General features: G+C 50.8%; 1 protein-coding gene across 8 annotated transcripts in view; it reads left to right on the plus strand.

Annotated features, from left to right (window-relative positions):
* LRRC20 (leucine rich repeat containing 20) overlaps positions 1-20,211 on the plus strand; it is a 71,478-nt gene extending 51,267 nt beyond the window's left edge. For all 8 annotated transcript variants that reach the window (XM_086381564.1, XM_086381571.1, XM_086381569.1 and 5 more), the window contains one exon: positions 17,701-20,211. In XM_086381564.1, coding sequence (XP_086237690.1) covers positions 17,701-17,855 — 155 coding nt within the window. In that variant the 3' untranslated portion in view covers positions 17,856-20,211. The remainder of the gene's footprint in view (positions 1-17,700) is intronic.
* The last annotated feature ends 343 nt before the right edge of the window (positions 20,212-20,554 follow it).

Below are 20,554 nucleotides of genomic sequence, written 5' to 3' on the forward strand. Positions count from 1 at the left end.
TTACTTGGCTGCACCGGGTCTCACCTGCAGCACGCAGCATCTTCAGTCTTCATTGCAGTGTGTGGGATCTCCAGACAAGGCATGCTGAGACTTTAGTTCCAGCTTGTGAACTCTAAGTTGCGGCATGCAGGATCTAGTCCCCTGACCAGGGATCGAACCCAGGCCCCCCTGCATTGGGAGCGCCGAGTCTTAGCACTGGACCACCAGGGAAGTCCCCAGCAGCGGCATCTCGTTTCTGAACAGTGCCACTGGCTGGCACTCTATGGGCCATGATGCGGGGAGCGGCTCGGCTCAGGTCCAGGGAGGGGAGAAGACACAGGGCCTCATCAGCGTATGCAGGCTGGGAGAGGCAGGGGCACTGCCTTCTGCTTTCTGGTCCAACTGCGGGTGGTGGGAGGATGCTCGTCCTTGGTGCTCACTGGTAGCCGGAGGCCCTCAGGTCGAGGATCTGGGTGGCACGTGGCGGCCTCATTGCTGCTGCCTCCTACGGACAGTCCTCTGGTTTGTGTGTGACTTGGCTTTTGAGTCCTGTCATCTCCAGAGCCAGTGTGAGTGAGGTGTCTGCATGCAGCCGGCTTGCAGCTGGTTGGGAGCACAGTGCAGAGCAGGAATCCCAAAGCTCGAAGGCTCTCTGAAATGACTGACACTGAATAGGGCCGATTGTTTCAAATTGCCAGCTGTGACCCACTAGTAAGCTGTGAGACCAGCATGTGCCGGAGTTCCTCACCTGTAGCATGGTACACACTGCTTTGTGACTTTATAACAGTTTTTCTATATGCCTGCATGAATATAGGTACTGGGTCATGATGTAAAATATATTTATTTTTTTTTTTGGCCACTCCACGAGGCTTGTGGAATCTTAGTTCCCTGACCAGGGATCAAACCCGTGCCCCCCACAGTGGAAGTGTGGAGTTCTAACCCCTGGACCCCCAGGGAAGTCCTAAAATGTATTTCTTGCTGTGAGTCGCAATGAGAAAATAACAAAAGCTGCTTCTCTGAGTGGTCCCACAGCGACCTGGGGTCTGTGCTCAGCTGGCCTAGCTCCCTGTCCTTCCACTCTCGTCCCTCAACTACACTATGTTCTTCCCTCCTCCCATCTCCACCCGCATCTATGTCCATCTTGGTCACCACCACTGCATCCTCCTGGCGACTAGTTGCTGGGGGTGGTGTAAGGATGGGCAGTGGGGCCTCAGCTGGGGAGATGATCTCAGCTCTCCTCTCACCTGAGTGTGAAGCCACGCAGATGCTAGGCTCAATGCTACCTGACTGTCTATCCCCATCTCACCTCACCTCACACACCCTGCACGGCCTGAGCTCATAGTCCAGAAGTCCTGCCTCTGTTCTTATCATTTTCTCTGCCGTGGTCCTAACCCTCCAAGTGCAGGTCCGGGCCTGGTGCAGATGAACAGGAAGTGGTGCAAGTGACAGGACTCTGCCTCCCCCACTCGCTGGCTCCCAGCACACACACCGCAAGTGACCCCATCTGGATGGGAGGCTTCCTGGGTCCTTGGAGACAAGCCTGCCAGGACATGGTTGTTTTCTCCAGGCACTCCTGAGAGAGAGAAAAGGGTTTGTAGCTTAGAGTGTTTATTCCAAAAGCAGTGCATCACAGGTTTCTGGGATATGGGATGGTTCTTGTATTTTCCAAACCAAAAAGAGATATATGGAAACTTCTGCGTGTTTATAAACAAGACTGCTTGGGGAGAGAGAGTCTCTGCAGAGGTAGGGGCTACAGAGATGAAGGAGATACAGATCCTGACCTCAAGCAGCTTGCAGACGGTAGGGGAGGTCTGAGTGGAAGTGGAGAGTAAACTGCTAGATAAGACATGGTCAGGGGACTTCCCTGGTGGTCTCGTGGTTATGACTCCTTGCTTCCACTGCAGGGGGCATGAGTTCGATCCCTGGGTGGGAACTAGGATCCTGCATGTCTTTTGGCACAGCCAAAAAAAGACCAGACGTGGTCCGAAGGGCTGAGGGTGGCCATCCAACTATCCTTGTGAGGTGGGGTTCCCAAGAGAGCCCTGGGAAAGCTTCCGAGGTGAAAGTGTTTAGTCTGACTGTGAATGGTGAAATGAGGAGAAGATGGGTCACTCAGCCTATAAAAGCCAGGGAGTCAGTGCTTTATCCCCGCAGCTGTCATAGAGGGCTTGAAGGTGGGTGCTGAAGCAGCGTTCACGCCTAAGACCTTGGAAGTACTTGATGCTACAGAGCAATTCAACACGTTCCTGGAACATGTGGGGGTGAGGGGAAACCAAGTATTGCAGAACCTTCATTTTGCTAAGTAGGAGACTGCTTTGGCTAAGCTAGAATCTCACTTTTTGTCACCCTCAGTTCACTGTTTTTTCGTTTCATTTTTTACCTGATGCATTCACTGTTCCAGAGAGAGCAAGAGATCATAGGAGAAGAAAATCTTGTTAAGAATTTAACAAATAGAGCAATGGTACATTTAAAAGGAAAAGTACAGATATCCTTGGCTTTTCAAAGGTTTGCTTTACATCTCTTCACTTCACTTTGATTTCACTAGTCAAAGAAATCTGAAAAGGATTTTCACTTTTATGAAAGACTAGGAGAAGTGCAAACAGCATTCAGCATTCATTTTGCAGCAAGTGTTAATAGAGGACGCTCCTACCCTGAGCAGGGAGAGTGGCCCCGCCAAGCTTCTTCCCGGGATCCCCACTCAGCATCAAGCCGCCATTGCTTTGAACTGTGTCTGTGAGCATCTGTGCTATATTTCCATTTATTTTATTTTTTATTTTATTTTTTTTTATATCTCCATTTATTTTGTGTGTCTGTTAGTAAGTGAAAGTGAAAGTCGCTCAGTCATATCTGACTCTTTGCAACCCCATGGACTATATAGTCCATGGAATTCTCCAGGCCAGAAAACTGGAGTGGATAGCCTTTCCCTTCTCCAGGGGATTTTCCCAACCCAGGAATTGAACCTAGGTCTCCTGCATTGCAGATGGATTCTTTACCAGCTGAGCCACATGGGAAGCCCAAGAATACTGGAGTGGGTAGCCTTTCCCTTCTCCAGCAGATCTTCCCAACCCAGGAATCAAACCAGGGTCTCCTGCATTGCAGGCAGATTCTTTACCAGCTGAGCTATCAGGGAACAAGATGTGTCCTAAGGTGATCACTTCTTCACTTTATACCATTTCTGCTTTCAAAAGCTTTTATGTGAACTCTCTGCTTTTGGATAGCGGGGCACATCTGTATCTGTATTACATAGAGATGCTTTGGGCTGCATTTGCTTAATTCTGCCCAATACAGTTTCACTTCTTACTGTTGAGCCCAACAATTCTCGGAGTCAGTGGGGGCAGGGGTGGTCCCAGGACCAGCAGCATCATCTTAGAACTTGATAGAAATACATATTTTTAGGCCCCTCCCCAGACCTCCTCAATCAGAAACGGGGGAGGGAAGTGACCTCCTCAGTCAGAAACTGGGAGAGGGAAGTGGACAGCAAATGGTTTTGTTTTCTTATTTTGACCTGTGGGATCTCATTTCCCCAACCAGGGATTGAACACAGGCCATGGCAGTGAAAGTGTTAACTCCTAACCACTAGACCACCACCTGATATGAAGAGCCAACTTATTGCAAAAGACCCCAGTGCTGGGAAAGACTGAAAGCAGGAGGAGAAGGGGATGAGAGAGGATGAGATGGTTAGATGGCATCACCAATTCAATTGACATGAGTTTGAGCAAGCTCAGGGAGTTGGTGAAGGACTCATAAAGAGTCAGACATGACTGAGCACCTGAACAACAACAACAGACCACCAGGGAACTCCCTAGCAATTTATATGAATAATCACCGACCCTGCCCCCAAATGATGCAGATGCATGCTGAAGTTTGAGAACCCCCATCGGAGGCTCTGGCTTCTCCAAGTGCCACCCAGAGGCAGGGTGGGTATCACCGGTTAGAAATTCAGGACCATGGACAGAGGAGCCTGGTGGGCTACAGTCCATGGAGTCAGACATGACTGAGTGACTAACACTTTCTCTTGGTCATGGCTCAGTGTGTAAAGAATCTGCCTGCAATGCAGGAAATGTCAGAGACCTGAGTTCAATCAAGTTCAATCCCTGGGTCAGAAAGATCCCCTGGAGGAGGGCATGGCAACACACCCCAGGATTCTTACCTGGAGAACTCCATGGACAGAGGAACCTGGTGGGCTATAGTCCGTGGAGTCACAAAGGGTTGGACACGACTGAAGTGACTGAGCACACACAGGCTTCACCTCCAACTTCCTGAGAAAGACACCCAGATGCTTCCTGCATCGCAGGACCTTTTTCCTAAAGCTCCCAGTGCCATCTCTGGGCAGCTGACTGTGCTCATTGGCCCTGCCATCCTCCCAAGCACAATGCTCCTTAAGCTTCACGGAATTCCTCAGGGTACCCGCCACAGATCCCCATTTGGATCCCTCTGGAGTGCTTGTTAAAAAGGAAGGCTCCTGGGTCTCCTCTCAGACCCACCACATCAGATTTTGTGTGGATGGGACCCAGGAATCTGCCTTTCTAACACATGCCATGGGCGAGGCAGTGGTGTGTTGATTGAGAATCTCTGTGCAACTGATGTCTATCATTCTCTCCTTTCCTCACATCTATCCAGCTAGTGCCTAGTATAGCGCACTCTGCTTCCTGAATCATCTTTTGCAACTGGTTCTTCCTTTCACACTTCACAACCCCCACCCTTGACTCCCAGTCTTTCATCATTGTTTATCTGGTGCCATGGCGCCAGCCCTCAAACATAAGGTTTCCACAAAGTACAGGACCCTCATCCCCTGGGATACAAGGATGAGGGTAGGGGGCACTGTGGAGACTTGGAGGGAGCACTCCTGGCCCAAGGGGACACCTACACGCCTGCCATGGCCCAGGCCCTCTGTCGCAGTAACTTCTCCCTCCTCTGGGAAGGTGGTGGGGGGAAGAGGCAGATCCTTGCAGGGAACCACAGCTTCACTCTGGTCTCATCAATAGAAGAGAGTCTCCAGAGTGTCCTCCCTTAGCCTGGGGCACAGGTGCCCACTAGGGCCTCAGGATCGCCCTCCCCCTGCATTGATGTCAGTGTGCCAGCCTCACCCTGTTTCACGGAATTAGCTGATCAGCATCACAGGAGCAGAGAGGCATGGCTTTATTTCACTTTGGGGCTCTACCAGGCTGCCCCTTGGTGGGAGGTTCTGCAGGCTCTGTTTGTTCTGGGAACTCTTGAGGGGATGGGGAGATGAGCCACAAACACTGAGTACCAAGTGCTAAGTGAGAGGCCACATAGCGGCTGAGCAGGGAAGGGCTTCCTGGGGAGCAGGAGTGAGTGGGACCCAGTCCTTTTGTTCCGAAGCACAGCCTCTCTGTGCCTCTGGGGGGACAAAAGGCGACTTCTTTCATAAGAGCCCAGGAAATAGTTTTTAAATAGAGGAAACCCTAGAAAAGCAGAAGTTGGACTAGTGTTCTATTTGATCTAAAAAGATAAAATCGCACCGATTTCAAAATCTAACAGTCATGGCTGCTTGAGACTGCTCTTCTGTAATCCTCCTTTAATTTGCTCAGGCCTCTCTTCTGGATAGGAGGTGTTACCTTCACTTGATAGCTAAGAGACAGGCTCAGAGAGATTAAACAGATTGCACAGGGGTGTGGTGGAGGCAGGATCTGAGCCCAGGTCCTTGGCACTCTTGGGCCCACATCGTCTTTGGTGTTCCGGAGCTTGCCAGGTCTACATGTGATGGGTGTGGAGGGCGTGGGTGGTGCCCAGAGAAGCATGTGCAGGTCCACATGGCTGGTAGCACCAGGACGCTGTTGGCCAGGTCACAAGGGGAGAGTTTTCTTACACAGGCCTTGCTCAGCCCTGTCATGATCCCTGTGGTGGCAGAGAAAGGAGCTCTCCCTGCAAGGAGTCACACTACAAGGGCTTTTAGCTGGTATTTACAAGGGGCTAATTGGCAAGCACACTTCCTCTAGCTTCCTGCCTGCCAGAGGAGGCTGTTAACATGTGCGTGTGTATGTGCGTGTGTGCGCGCGCGCGTGTGTGTGTGTGTGTGTGTTAGCCGCTTGGTCGTGTTAGACTCTTTGCGACCCCATGGACTATGGCCTGCCAGGCTTCTCTATCCGTGGAATTCTCCAGGCAAGAATACTGGAGTGGGTTGTCATTCCCTTCTCCAGAGGCTCTTTCCAACCCAGGGGTTGAACCTGGGTCTCCTGCATTGCAGGCGAATTCTTTACTGTCTGAGCCACCAGGGAAGCCCTGTTAACCCCTAAGACGTGTCAAAAAAGAGAGGGTCTGGGAAGACAATGTCAAATCCCTGACACTAGACTCCTGCACACAAATCCTCCTGCCCCTGGTTCTTGGGCTCTAAGCCTGTCTGAGGGGAAATTGAAAGAACCCTGGGCACTGGGTTTGAATTCCCCCCTCCCCTACCAGCCGAGCACACAACAGTCTGAGCCTTGCCCTACCCCTTCCACCAAGCACTGAGTGTTACAGTGCCCAGGAGAAGAGAATTCACCCTCCAAGGTGGCAGCTGTCTGTGTGGCACTGGACTCATGCCCTCTGCCCAGTATGCCCTTGTCCAGCACCAGCAGAGCACTGCCGCATACCCCATGAGCAGTGAGCAGTCAGCGCACGCATTGATCGTGAAGCCATCGTTAGACACAGCGTAGGAGTGCTTGCTGGCTGTGGAGCCTCTTGAGGGAGAAGCTGGGAGTAAACAAACAGTCTTCAACATCAATTAGACTTGGCCCCCAGACGTGGAGGGGAGCGAAGCTCTTGTTGCAGCTCCTGCCCACGTGTGTCTGCCTGGAGGGAACTAGCAAGCCAAGTCTCTGCCCAAATGGCATTCCCTGTGCCAACCAGTGAGTGGTAAAACCTTGATTACCCAGAACCTCCAATTACCCAGGATGCTCGTGACGCTCTGTTGGTAGCACACAAGAGAAGAGCAAGGAAAGTTCTCTGACATTTGCTTCAGTTCATTTCAGTTCAGTTGCTCAGTCGTGTCCGACTCTTTGCGACCCCGTGAATCGCAGCACGCCAGGACTCCCTGTCCATCACCAACTCCCAGAGTTCACTCAAACTCAAGTCCATCGAGTCGGTGATGCCATGCAGCCATCTCATCCTCTGTCTTCCCCTTCTCCTCCTGCCCCCAATCCCTCCCAGCATCAGAGTCTTTTCCAATGAGTCAACTCTTCGCATAAGGTGGCCAAAGTACTGGAGTTTCAGCTTTAGCATCAGTCCTTCCAATGAACACCCAGGGCTGATCTCCTTTAGAATGGACTGGTTGGATCTCCTTGCAGTCGAAGGGACTCTGAAGAGTCTTCTCCAACACCACAGTTCAAAAGCATCAATTCTTCGGCATTCAGCTTTCTTCACAGTCCAACTCTCGCATCCATACATGACCACTGGAAAAACCATAGCTTTGACTAGATGGACCTTTGTTGGCAAAGTAATGTCTCTGCTTTTGAATATGCAGGTTGGTCATAGCTTTCCTTCCAAGGAGTAAGCATTTTTTAATTTCAGGGCTGCAATCACCATCTGCAGTGATTTTGGAGCCCCAAAAAATAAAGTCTGACACTGTTTCCACTGTTTCCCCATCTATTTGCCATGAAGTGATGGGACTAGATGCCATGATCTTCGTTTTCTGAATGTTGAGCTTTAAGCCAACTTTTTCACTCTCCTCTTTTACTTTCATCAAGAGGTTTTTTAGTTCCTCTTCACTTTCTGCCATAAGGGTGGTGTCATCTGCTTAAAGCAATTCCATGCTGCCTTAGACAAGCCAGTCTAAGAGATGGGCTGTCCCTGTCTCTGTCCAGAGTGCTGGATAGCAGCCCAAATTCTCTGACTTTCAGAACTCAGCCTTGCAAGGGTCTTATTCAGGGAGTAAGAGGCTCCCAGGGGCACGGACACAGATTTAGGCATTGGAGAAATGTTCATTCACCAGTTGTTTTTTGATTGAGCAGCTTGCTCTGCGCTAGGCACTGTGCTGGAGATAGAGATGGACAAAGCACGCTCCCTGTTCTCGCGGGGCTCGTGGCATGTCAGTTACCCTGGCTGATACTTAGTAATTGTTTACTAAGTAAACATCTGGATCTTCTCTAAGCATTTTCAAGTGTGCTTTTGTTTAACGTGGGCGACAGCTTTATGTTGTTGTTGCTTAGTTGCTAGGTCATGTCTGACTCTTTGCGACCCCATGGACTGCAGCACGCCAGTCTCCTCTGTCCTTCACTATCTCCTGGAGTTTGCTCAAATTCATGTCCGTCGAATCAGCGATGTTATTTAACCATTTCAACCTCTTCTGCACCCTTCTCCTTTTGTCTTCAATTTTTCCCTGATGAGGCAGGTACTATTATTCTCCCCAGGTGAGGAAACCAAGGCTCAGGGAAGTTAAGTAACTTGGCCAAGGTCATGCTGCCTGGACAAAACCAGGATCACAGCCCAGACAGTCTCTGTCCAGAACCCCAGCTGTTGAGGACAGTGCTTTGCATAAGAAGAGGGACTATAGCTGGAGGGAGATTGAAAGCCACAGGAAGATTATGGCTGAAGCACATAACTTTGGTTGGAGGAAAATTCCCTTGCGGTGGAGAGACCGGGGGTAAGGTAATGAGGCAGGACTCCCTAAGCCGTGAGTTCAGGCAGTCAGCCTGGCCCTTGGCGGCTGCGCCCCACACAGTGCAGCAGATGGGCTGCGTCCTGGGATGGAAGTGCTAGATGGATGTTTTCACCAGATTCTCTCATTAAGCCTCACCGGGAAGACCAGTGGTACTCAAACTAGCTCTGCATTCAAATCACTGGGAGATTTCAGAATACCTGTGTCCCGGCCATACCCCATGCCAGTTAAGTCAGAATCTCTGATGGAGGGTTTGGGGCTTGATGATTTTTTTTTAAAGCTCCCCAATGATTCCAATGTGCAGGCAAGGTAGAATCACTGAGCTAAACCGGAACCTTCCAACAACAAACATTCCATCCCTCAAGAAACTATAACCTCCTTCCTTCTCCTCCCTATGTCAGCTGTGTGTGTGCGCACGTGTTGCTTAGCTACATCAGGATGAGAAGAGCAATCAGCCCAGCCATGAGAGCTGACAGTTGGCTGGGAGGGTGACAGAGGTGAGCTCTGAGGACTTGCCTCTTGGCTTCTGTTCCCACTGACCCTACTGGGCCCTGGGCATGGTGCTGCTGTCCCACAAACCGCCCCTCCTGATTTCCTTGTCGCACACCTAGCGTTTTCATTTATAATTAAACCAAAGGCAACTGAGAGCATGTAGACAGCAAAACTGTGGGCCAGTTCCCAAAGTTCAGGTTTATTCAAAGAATCATAGTGTAAACAGACAGGATGGGCCTGAGCTCTGGCACCTTGTGCTCGGGAGCCTGTGGTCCTGCCTGGGTGGGCTACTTGACTTGGCTCCCCAGTACTGGACATGCTCACTCAAGTTCAATGACCTCACCGTGGTAGCTTGAAATTGACCATGGTGGGAATATTTATACCATGAAAAAATTGGCAAATTCTGGGAATTCCCTGGTGGTCCAGTGGTTAGGACTCAGGGCTTTCACTGCTGGGGGCCTGGGTTCAATCCCTAGTCAGGGAACTAAGATCCCACTGCATGTTAGTTTCTCAGTTGTGTCTGACTCTTTGAGACTCCATGGACTGTCTATAGCCTTCCAGACTCCTCTGTCCATGGAATTCGCCAGGCAAGAACACTGGAGTGGGTTGCCATCCCACTGTGTAGTACAACCAAAAAAAAAGAAAAAGAAAGAAAACCTTGGCAAATGCCACCAATCAGGGATGTTTCTGTCCAGTAAGTGGAGTGTTAAACCTTAGCCAGCACATCACTTCCTTGTTGATGCCCTACCACCCCTCCCACGTCCCCTCCACCACCACCTTTAACTCGTTTTGTTTTCTAAAAGCTGGTTTCCCTGATGAGGCCCTCCCTTACTCATTCCCACCTAGTGCTTATCTTAAGAGCGTTTCTTCTTATTTTTCCAATTTATAAAGGAGATCTTATTTCACTGACAATGATCTTAAGTCTGAGCAGAAAGAGTTGTAAAGTTGGTAGCAGTAGGCTTAGGTTCTGAGCATGGAGAGGATTTACAAAGGAACCACAAAGGAGCCATTCACACATCTGCCCCAACCCAGGAGAAGAGCTTTCAGGAGGCCATTCCTTTTCTACCCACATGTTACCCCTCACTTCTAGACTGTTGGTGTACTCACAGCAGATGAGGCGGCTCTTGTCCTCCATCCTCCAGCTGCAAGGAAGGGACCGGCAGACAATGGGAGGCCACAGCAAAACTGCCATTGTTTCCTGAGGCCCTCCCAGAGCTTCTCACTGAAACAGTTGGAGGAGCAGAGAGGTGGGGGTGGGCCGGTGCAGGGACTTCAGTGGGGAAGGGGAGGGACACAGGAGAGCAAAAGGGGAAATCTGCCCTGGAAGACAAATTGCCAGGCTTGGGCCAGGCAATCTGAGTTCCTTACTTGGCTGTCTCCAGGGCAGCCAGAAATAGGACTATATTATTTCTTTATTTTTAATTTCTTGTTTATTTATTTTGGACACAGTCTCCGGCATGCGGCATCTTAGTTCCCTGACCAGGGATCGAACCCATGCCCCCTGCACTGGGAGCACAGAGTCTTGACCACCAGATCTCCAGGGAAGTCCCAACCGTGTTATTTCTGAAGAGAATCGTTATGACCTGGCTTTGACTGCATATCAGATCTGGGCTGGGGAGTGCCTCTGGCAGGCAGACGCACTAGAAGCCACGGGCCCACCTTGCTGACCAGCCTGCGATGAGGAGGAGGGAATCACAGTGGGGCTTTTCTCCTTCTGTTTTTCTTTCCCCGGAACCCTGCCCTTAGGGAAACATAGCGTCTCAAGGGTCATTGGTGGATTCCTTAAAACACTGTGCTCCCCATCCTCTTGATGGGGTGCCTAGCATGCTCTCTGCACCTTCTTGGGGAGCACTGTCTGGTCCCTTCTGGGGGCCTCTGTAGCCTCATGAGGCAGAGGACAGTTTAAAGATGAGAGGTTGGGGTTCAGAGAGGTTAGGGGCCCGCCTGAGGCTGCACAAATCCAAGTGGCACATCTGAGGTCAGGGCCCGAATCCCTGCCCCATCCTCTCCCCCAATGGCCTCTCTTCACCAGAGGACTTAGAACTGCCGCACACAGCCTGCCCCGCGGGACTCGGCCTGCAGGACTGTCGGGTGCAGTGTCTCCCGTGCTGCCTGAGCGCAGGGGCAGCTTCAGCTTTCTCCCTGTGCCGCGCCCGCCCCACCACCCAGGGCTCAGCCCAGTGCTCTGTGGGGTGGAGGAGGCTCAGTCATGGCCCCCACCCGGTCTTCTGAAGGGACAGCCCTGGCTGTGAGTGTACCCCAGGAGCCTCCTTGTTACAGGCACGATTCTCCGTCCCACCAGTTTACCATAGTTTGCCTGCTCGTGTCCTGTGGCATTTCAGCTGGGGCCGGAAGCTCAGTATCCTTGATCGTAGCTGTTGCAGGCTCCAGGTACCAGGAGCTGTGCCAGGACGGCTCTGGCTGCCAGGCCAGCCTGGATTCTTGAGCATGAATGTGCCTGCAGCGCCCCCGCCCCACCCAGGGAGACTAAGATAGCCCCCGTGTGCTGCCCACCAGGACTGGGACACTGCCCCTGCATCTTTACCCAGCATCCCAGGTCCCACTGAAGGAGGCAGCAGGCTCCCTACTCACTGCTCGGGATTCCTTGGGGATTGAGGAAGAGATGCTGAAAAATCTTGAAAATTCAGGCATTCTGGCTGGAAGGGTAATCTTCTGAATCAGAAGTGAGACTACCAGCCGTGTGTAAGCGTTGCTTACAGTGTTGATCCAGCCTGGGCAGCCCACAGGCCCCCATGATTTGTGTCTAAGCTGCCAAGAAAACTGGCAGACTGGGGCCCTAGGCCACCAGGCTGGGGAGCCTCTGATCCCAGTTCCGGAAGGGACCAGAGGGGCTCAGCTCCACCCAAAGTGGGAATCAGAAGTCCTACTGGCCTCTGCTGTGACTTCTGGAGCTCACTCAGTAACAATTGCCACTTTCCTGGGCCCAGACTCCTCCTGTCAGCATCCTTTTAGACCAGAGGTGCCACACATATGAAGAATCATGCTGTGGAGGGATCATTTTTATCATCTTGTGTCTAGCTTGTGCCCCTGGCATGAAACAAGTTTGCCAGTCAATAGTGCCAATGATTAGTGAAGAGAATTCAAGCTAACCTTGGAGGAGTAATTTTCTCTAAATACTGTCCATTCTGATGCTGCTATTATTATTTTAAGCTTCCACAGACATAAGCAGGAGTCTGGGAGGGCTGTCTGCAGTGGAAAGAGGGTTGGAGTCATCTCTCATTTTCTGGAATAATAAAAGTTGGAAACAACCTGAATGTCTTTAACGGTAGAAACGTGAGCCAAAGCGTGATTGCTCCATTCTTTGGACCACCAAGTGGCCATGATACTGTCACTGACTTGTAACCTGAAAAGATGTTTACAATGTGTCATCAAGAAAAACTATGTTATGGCATAGAATCTAGGAGGCTATTTTCGAAACATAGTTGTGAACAAACATACGTACACACACACACACACGTGTAAAAAAGTTGGTAAGGCCATATATCTCACATTAAGTAATTGGTTCTACATGGTGAAACATGGATGATTTTATTTCTGCTCATCAGTATTTTCTCATTTTCCAAATTGGATTATTGTGCTAAAGAACTAGTAACGTATCACAGCCTTGGCCCACAGAGGCCTGGCCCTGACTAGCAAAAGTGCCCAGAGTAGGTCAGGTCAGAGGAAGGATCCCAACTCTTGAAAGTACTGAAGTTAGAGTTGTTTAATCATATGGTGTTGATGGCGGGTTCACTGTGTGCCCAGCCCAGGTTGGTTTTAACTAGGAACTTGTGATCTAGTTCAGGAGGTAAAATGTTCAGTCATTTATTCGTTCATTCACTCATCCAACAAATAGCTATTGAGCGCCTGTGGGCACTGTGCCAGCCAGGTACTGTACTTACAGCATGAGCATAGTCCCAGAGTGTGATGTAAGATATGTTCTCCTATAAAGTGGTTCAGGAGTTTGGATGGGGACCAGAGGGAATGACAGTGGAGGGGGCCTTTGAGTGGGAATGTGAGGATCCACAAGACTCAGTGAATGGGCATGAGGGCATGCCCCATGGGAGGGGTGAGCTGGGGCTCTTCTTCCTTTCCAGGTGTGCCAAAGTCCAAAGATCTGGCTTCTGTTAGCAGCATGATGCCAATGTACCATGTAGCCCTGGGGAGCTTATGTAACCTCTCTAAGCCTCAGTTTTACCACCCACAAAATGCAGATCATTTCATATCCTCCCCTCCACTCTCCAGCCACGTCCCTCTCTTCTTAGGATGCTTGAAGACTGAACGTTCTCCTTTGTGCTTTATCCAGAAACTCTCCATTTGCCTCTTGGGCTTATTGTTTGATAGCTTGGCTAGGCCAGTTGTTGATTCTGCCAGCTTTAATGCAGTCTGTTGGCCCCATTGCTTCTTCCTCTAAGCTGCTCAAATGACCTCCATGGTTAAATCAGGGGAAAGAAATACACTTAATCCCACGCCATCACTCTCCTCCAGCAGAGCCGTTTGGAGAACGCCGAAGACTCTGAAGAGGCCAACTCCGTGGGTGGTACTTGGAAATGACAGGCTGAGAACTCAGGGAGCGCTGCTCTCTCTAGGCCTGGAGTCACGCAGATTTGCTCTAAGGCTGGGCTGCAGCAGGTCTTCATGCCATGCCCAGCAAACCTCGGCAGGGGCATCCCAGGGAGACCCTCCTCCCCATCTCAGGCGCACTGGCCACTTTGCAATCCTCAGGCCTCCCTAGCTGCAGGATGGAGGAGTCATATAGTTCAGAGAGAGAAAAGTCCTTAGCAACCCCTAGTTCTTGCTTGAAAGCAGGCCAGGGGGAACAGACATCACTTAGGGGATGGTAGACAATGGGGAACCTGATTAGGTATTGAGAGTGAAACTTTCTGGCTCAACCAACTTAGCAGAATTCTTGCTAACATTGAACATGAATGATGAACACTGAAATTCAAAAGTCAGGCCTACTTGAAAAATCCAAGGGAGCTAGAGTAGAGTCAGAGAATCGTTGTCAGCATAGAGAATCTATGGTTCAGTTTCCTTATCTGCCAAATGGGTCAGTATGAAGGACCATCTGATGCAAGTCCTCAAAGATCAGTTTCCAGAATCAGCCTCTTTTCTGGGGCCCATTTTATTAATAACAATGTGTTAACCTCCCTGAGCCTTGATTATCTCCTGTGTCACCTGGGATTTAATGGTAACTACTCTGTGAAATGACCTGAGTTTTTAAAAAAATAATTAATTAATTTTAATCAGAGGATAATTTCTTTACAGTATTGTGGTGATTATTGCTATACATCAACGTGAATCGTCCACGAGTGCACGTGTCTCCCCATCCTGAATGTCCCCCCCACCTCCCTCCCCACCCCATCCTTCTGTATTGTCCCAGAGCACCAGCTTTGAGGACCCTGCTTCATGCCTCGAACTTGCACTGATGACCTGACTTTTAAAAGAAAATTATTTGTTTATTTGTTATTGACTGCTCCAGGTCTTTCGTTGCTGCGGCTTTCGCTAGTTGTGAGTGGGGGCTACTCGTCCTTGCAGTGTATGAGCTTCTCATTGCAACGGCTTCTCTTGTTGCAGAGCACAGGCTCTAGGGTCGGGGGGCTCAGTAGTTGCAACTCGGGGGCTCTAGAGCATAAGCTCAGTAGTTTTGGCGCATGGGGCTTAGTTGCTCCAAGGCATATGAAATCTTCCTGGACCAGAGATGGAACCTGTGTCCCCTACCTTGGCAGGCAGATTCTTATCCGCTGTGCCACCAGGGCGGTCCATGAACTGACTTCTTAAGAGCCCAAGGCAAGAGGATTTTCTTATCTGGGCCATCAGGGGCAGAGGGGATGATGTCCTGCGTACCCAGCTGCCAGATGTGCTGCTGGCCATGGCTGTTACAAAGCTGGTGTGCTAACACAGAGAAGGGGAAGCTTCCAAGTCATTAGTCCTTCTCTTCCCAGCCATTGTTGGTGGGGCACTTGGGAGCTCACTGTACATGAAGAGAGACAAGGAATTCCACAGGCAGCCCCTTCCTTTGGCTCCCACTCTGCAGCCCCCCCCCCCCCCCCCCGCCCCAGTAAGGAGCATAGAGGAACAGGCTGCTAGCAGCTGGGTAACGTGATATGAGCGTGCGGATGTGCTCCAGAGAAAGCAGAAGCTGAGTGGGCATTGATAGCAGTTGATCTTGCTTTTCCTCCACTCCCAGGAACAGCGTCTGCTCACAACCTAGTGATCTGGAAATGCCTTATCTCTGCGTCTTTCCCTACCTGAGCCCCCATGTTTGCCTTGGGCTCTGGGTCCCTCCCCATCACCTCCTTCATGGCTCCTGTCCTCTCATCTATCACGTAGGTTCCTGTCTGTCAAACAGAGCCCCCCTGGCAGCGCTCTAGCCAGTCTTGCTTGGGACCCAGCTCCCGGCCGTGACCCACCCTAGTAACTCCCTGCCAGCTGCCCAGAACATGTTTTTGCGCCCACCATGTCTACGTGCCACCTATGGTATTTGGCCCTGGGGATTCAAGGACAAAGGAAAGACTCTGCTCTTAGGAGGTTAAGAATTTCTCCTGCCTCCAGCATTAGACCCTTGGTCTAATTGATAGAGCCAGTCCCCAGGGAGCTCAGAGCCAGTCACCCCAGGGTACTAAAGGGAGAGCAAACTCCTGTGACCTGTGATCAGATGTTTGATGTTACCATCACAAAACGATTGTGACTTGCTGAAGGCTCAGATGATGGGGAACATTTTTTTTTTAGCAATAAAGTATTTTAAAATTAAGGTACGTGTATATATTTTTAGACATAATGCTATTGCATATTTAATAGACTACAGGGTAGGGTAACAACTTTTATATGCACTGGGAAACCAAAATATTCAGATGACTCCCTTTTTTGAGATATACACTTTGTTGCCGTGGGCTGGAACCAAACCCGTGGTGTCTCTGAGGAATGACTGCACAGATATTCTCTTTCATCCTTAAACAACTATGTCAGGTATATACTGTTATTATCCTGATATGAAGTTCATTTTATTATTTTTTAATTAAAGTATAGTTTTAGGTATATCGTGAAGTGATTCAGCTATACATATATTAATATATACTTTTTCAGGTTTCATACCCACATAGATTATTACAAGATAATGAAAATAGCTTCCTATGCTATACAGTAAATCCTTGTTATTTTTTTATAGATAGTGGCGTGGATCTGTTAATCCCATACTCCTAATTTATTGCTTCTCTACTCTGCCTTGGGATTCCCAGGTGGCTTGGTGGTAAAGAATCCAGTGCCAGTGCAGGAGACACAGGAGACTAGGGTTCAATCCCTGGGTCAGGAAGATTCCCCTGGAGAAGGAAATGGCAACCCACTCTAGTATTCTTGACTGGAAAATCCCATGGGCAGAGGAGCCTGGCGGGCTACAGTTCACGGGGTCGCAGAGTCGAACACCACTGAGTGCACACACGTGCACCCCGCCTCTCCCCTTGGATAACCATGAATGCGCTTTATGTGTCTGTGAGCCTGCTTTTGTTTTGTAAATAACTTAATTTGTATTATATTTTAGATCCCACACAGAAATGATATATGGTATTTGTCTGTTTCTATCTGACTTACTTCACTCAGTATATTATTCTTTAGGTCCATCTGTGTTGCTACAAATAACATTATTTCATTGTTTTTTTCATGGCTGCATAGTATTCCGTCATGTCACACACGACATCTTCTTCATCCACTCTTCTGTTGATGGACACTTAGGTTGCGTCCATGTCCTGGCTATTGTAAACAGTGCTACTGTGAACATTATGTGGTGTATATCTTTTCAAATTAGAGTTTCTGTCTTTTCCATAAATATATGACATGAAATTTAGTAATTTGCTTTAGGCACACAGCGGTTATGTGGCTGACCTGGGACTGGAACCAGAGACTGAGTGATTCTAAAGTTTAGGTGTGAGGAACTGTAAATGTTACCAAGTTTTAATATAGCTTTAAAGAAAATGTGATAAAATTAACCATTTTAAAATGTCCAGTTCAGTGGCATTTGATACATTGACACTGCTCTGCAACTGTCAACTCTGTCTAGTTCCAAAATACTTTATCACCCCAAAGGAGGCCCTGCACCCATTAAGTAGTCCCTCTCCAACCCTTCCTTCCCCAGTCCCTGGCAACCACTAATCTACTTTCTGTCCCTATGGTTTTGCTTATTCTGGACATTTCATAGGAAAAGAATCACGCACTCTGTGATCTCTGACGTCCGGCTTCTTTCACTCGGCATAACGTTTTTCAGGTTCATCTGTGTTGTAGCCTCTGTCAAGCTGATATTCCGTGGTTTGTCTGTACTGCTTTTTGTTCATCCATTCATCATTTGTGGACACCAGCTGTTGTGAATAGCGCTGCTGTGAACGCATGTACACAAGTATTTTGAGTACCTATTTGCAATTCGGTGAATTCCACTCAGGAGTGGCGTGGCTGGGATAAGTGGTAATCCTGCGTTTAATAGGATGCTTTCCTGCCTGTGGTTGTATCTCCCTGGTGGGTCCCAATGGCCTCTCGCACAGGGCTGGGTACCTAGTGCTGAGCCCACATCCAGTGAGTGAATCCGTCATCCTTCTTCTCTGCCCACGTGTCCCCAACCCCCTAACCTGTCCCTTTCTCCCTGACAGACGTGCCCGTGGAGAAGCTGGCTGCCATGCCTGCCTTGCACCTCATCAACCTGCGCTTCAACCCGCTGAACGCCGAGGTGCGCGTCATCGCCCCACCACTCATCAAGTTCGACATGCTCATGTCTCCAGAGGGCGCCCGGGCCCCCCCACCCTAGGCCTGCCTCCTCATGCCCACCCAGCAAGGGACAGAGGCCACCTGGCCTGGCGCCCTAGGGGAGGGAGTCCCATGGGCCTGTGTGAGGCCAAGCTTGGGGGGCTGGGGGCGGGCGGGCTGAGTAGCGCGTGGTGGGAGGGTGCGGCGGTCCGGATAGATAGCGTAGAGCAGTAGTGGGCCCTGGAGTACCTGGATGGAGGAGGCAAGGAGGGGCTTGGAGCCCAGACTCCCCGCACTCACAGCTTCTGTGCAAACCTGAGCAGGTCCTCTGAGCCTTACAATTCGAGAAAGGGGGCAATGGCAGGGGCTTTTGCCTCCTTTTGGCTCCTAGAAGGCTTTTGGCAGAACACATACCTCCAAGTTACCTTCAAGTCATCAGTACCTTCTGGGCCCATGGATGAGCATTGCTGCGCACTTTCCGGGCCCTTTTGGGTTTGAGGCCTTGCTTCTAGTGCTGAGAGCCAGCAGCTGCCCTGAGAGTGACAGAAGACAACCTCCATCTATTTATTGTTTCCTGAGGACCGACCTGGATGAGGCCCTCCACTGTGCCCCGTCCTCAGCCCTCTGGGCCCCTGGATTGGCGCGAACCGGAACGAGGAGTCACGGGAAAGCTGCAGAGAGAGTGTGGCCCAGCGCTGCGGCACGGCTGAGAATGTTTGTGTAGGGGCCCAAGGACCGGCGGGAGCATATCAAGTAGGCTCTGTGCTTCCCCATGACTAAGAAATCAGTGGCGTTTGAAGTCCAGACTGCTCCCTCCCTCCCCCGTGGTGACCAGGTTTGCCTGGCATCAGTCCTGCTGCAGGAACGGCGACCCAGAGAGAAACATGGCCATTTGCACCTGTGCCACCCTCAGCACAGTCACCCTCAGACAGTTGGCTGACTGCCTTGTCACTGGTCCATGTGGGGGCAGAAGGCACCATGGACCACTGGATTTGTGACCAGCCAGTTCCCAGGCTGCCACCACCCAGAGCCCTGATGACCTAGTCATCTCTAGACCCTCGATCTGGAGTCTAGGGTGTGGCCAGGTAATTGTGTGACCAGCCATCTCTGTTCGCCCGGGACTGAGGGGTTTCCTGGGACGTGGGACTTTCAGTGCTAACACTGGGACAGCATCTGGCAAATGGGCAACTGGTCCCTCCATGGGGCCTGGGGCTCTGGCTTCCTGACCACACCTGTGGTTTGGACAACTACTGACCCCATGATCCCTAGATATATCTACCTCCCACCTTCTCATCTGTGGAGCTAGCAGACTCAGAGACCAGAGCCCACCTAGCCTGATCTACAGGAGACAGTGGAGGCCTCAGGACTTGCAGCAAGCTAGACTACCCGGATCCTACATCTGTGGACTAGTGGCCCTCTTCCCATCCTGAGGTTAGGCTGTTCAGAGCTCAGACCGCTGCTCAGAGCACTAACCGTTTCTCAGAATGCTCCCAGGCTCACTCCCCGTCCCCGGCTCCACGTCCTGCCCCTGCCCGGGCCTTCGGTCTCAGCAGGAGGCTGACTGGTTGGCCCACTGTTGGCCCATTGCTGAGTGATCAGTGTTCGCTCTGCTCATCTTCCAAGGCCTGGTTGGTGAAGCTCTGGGGGAAAGTGTTTTCAGGTTGAGGAGGCTGAAATGGGATCTCCTAGGGCTTCGGAGTTCAGCCCTGGACGGTGGGGACAAGTGAGCAAGCCTGTGGTCCAGCCCAGGCTGGTTGGGATACCCTAGACTGTGTCCTGGAGTAGGGTTTTCCTTGTCAAAGAAGGGGTGCACTTTTCTGATATGCAGGAAGATACTGTATGGCCAGAGCCTTGCAGCTCTAGTGTGGTCTGTGGGGATGCCTGCAGAGTTGGCATCCATGGGAGCGCGATAGAAATGCAGAATCCCAGGCCCCATTCTAGACTTCTGGAACCAGAAACTGCATTTCAGAAGATCGCCAGCTGATTCCCACAAACAGGGGCCTGGGGTGATCCTGGGGACATTCTCAGAGTCGAGGGTGAAGGTTCTCGGCTCTCCCTCTGCACCATCGGTGGAGTCTGAGTCTGCTTATGTCCCCCTAAACCAGCCCTCAGAGCCCCTGGGCCCCTTTGATCTTTCCAGAGGCTGCGTGGTGCTCCCAGTGAAGGGACTGATCCAAAGCCGCCAGGAGAGGAGAGCCGGCTTTGCTTGGCCTTCCTGGCTAACCTCTGCTGCTTCCCCAGGTCATCGCCTAAGGCCCTTAGACAGGGTGGCTTCTGGAAGCTGTTTTCTACTCTGCTTGGAGAGTTTGCCCATGCCTGCTGGGAAAGCTTGGGCAGTCAGAGAAGGCCCCACATCAAAGCCCACTGTGTGAGTGAGCCCTTCGCTTCAGGCTGCAATAAAGAATGCGTTGGTTTCATCTGCCTGTTGGTGTTTGATTCATTCTCATGCACAGATCTCACGTGGCCCGAGTGGTGACCCCATTCACCGGCAAAGAGGAGGGGCTGCCCCTCTGATTGAAATTATGGGGTAAAGCAGCTTGCGGCTTGGAATATTCACAGTGGGCAGAGGCACAGACAGGCAGAGTTGATGCCTGCCCTGACACTGTGCGGCTGCAGAGGTCTAAACATCAGTCTGGGGGGACCTGGTACCTGCAGAAGGATGAAGGGGCCCACTGTCCCCGCCTTGCCATTTCTCCCTGACTGATGCCAGAAATTATACCCTTAGTGGGTCATTTCTCAGGGTCTAAAGTTCTCAAGGAG

Source organism: Bos grunniens, chromosome 28 (genome assembly GCF_055505025.1).
Source record: "Bos grunniens cultivar Pamir isolate PY7600 chromosome 28, Bosgru_T2T1.0, whole genome shotgun sequence".
NCBI lineage: Eukaryota > Metazoa > Chordata > Mammalia > Artiodactyla > Bovidae > Bos > Bos grunniens.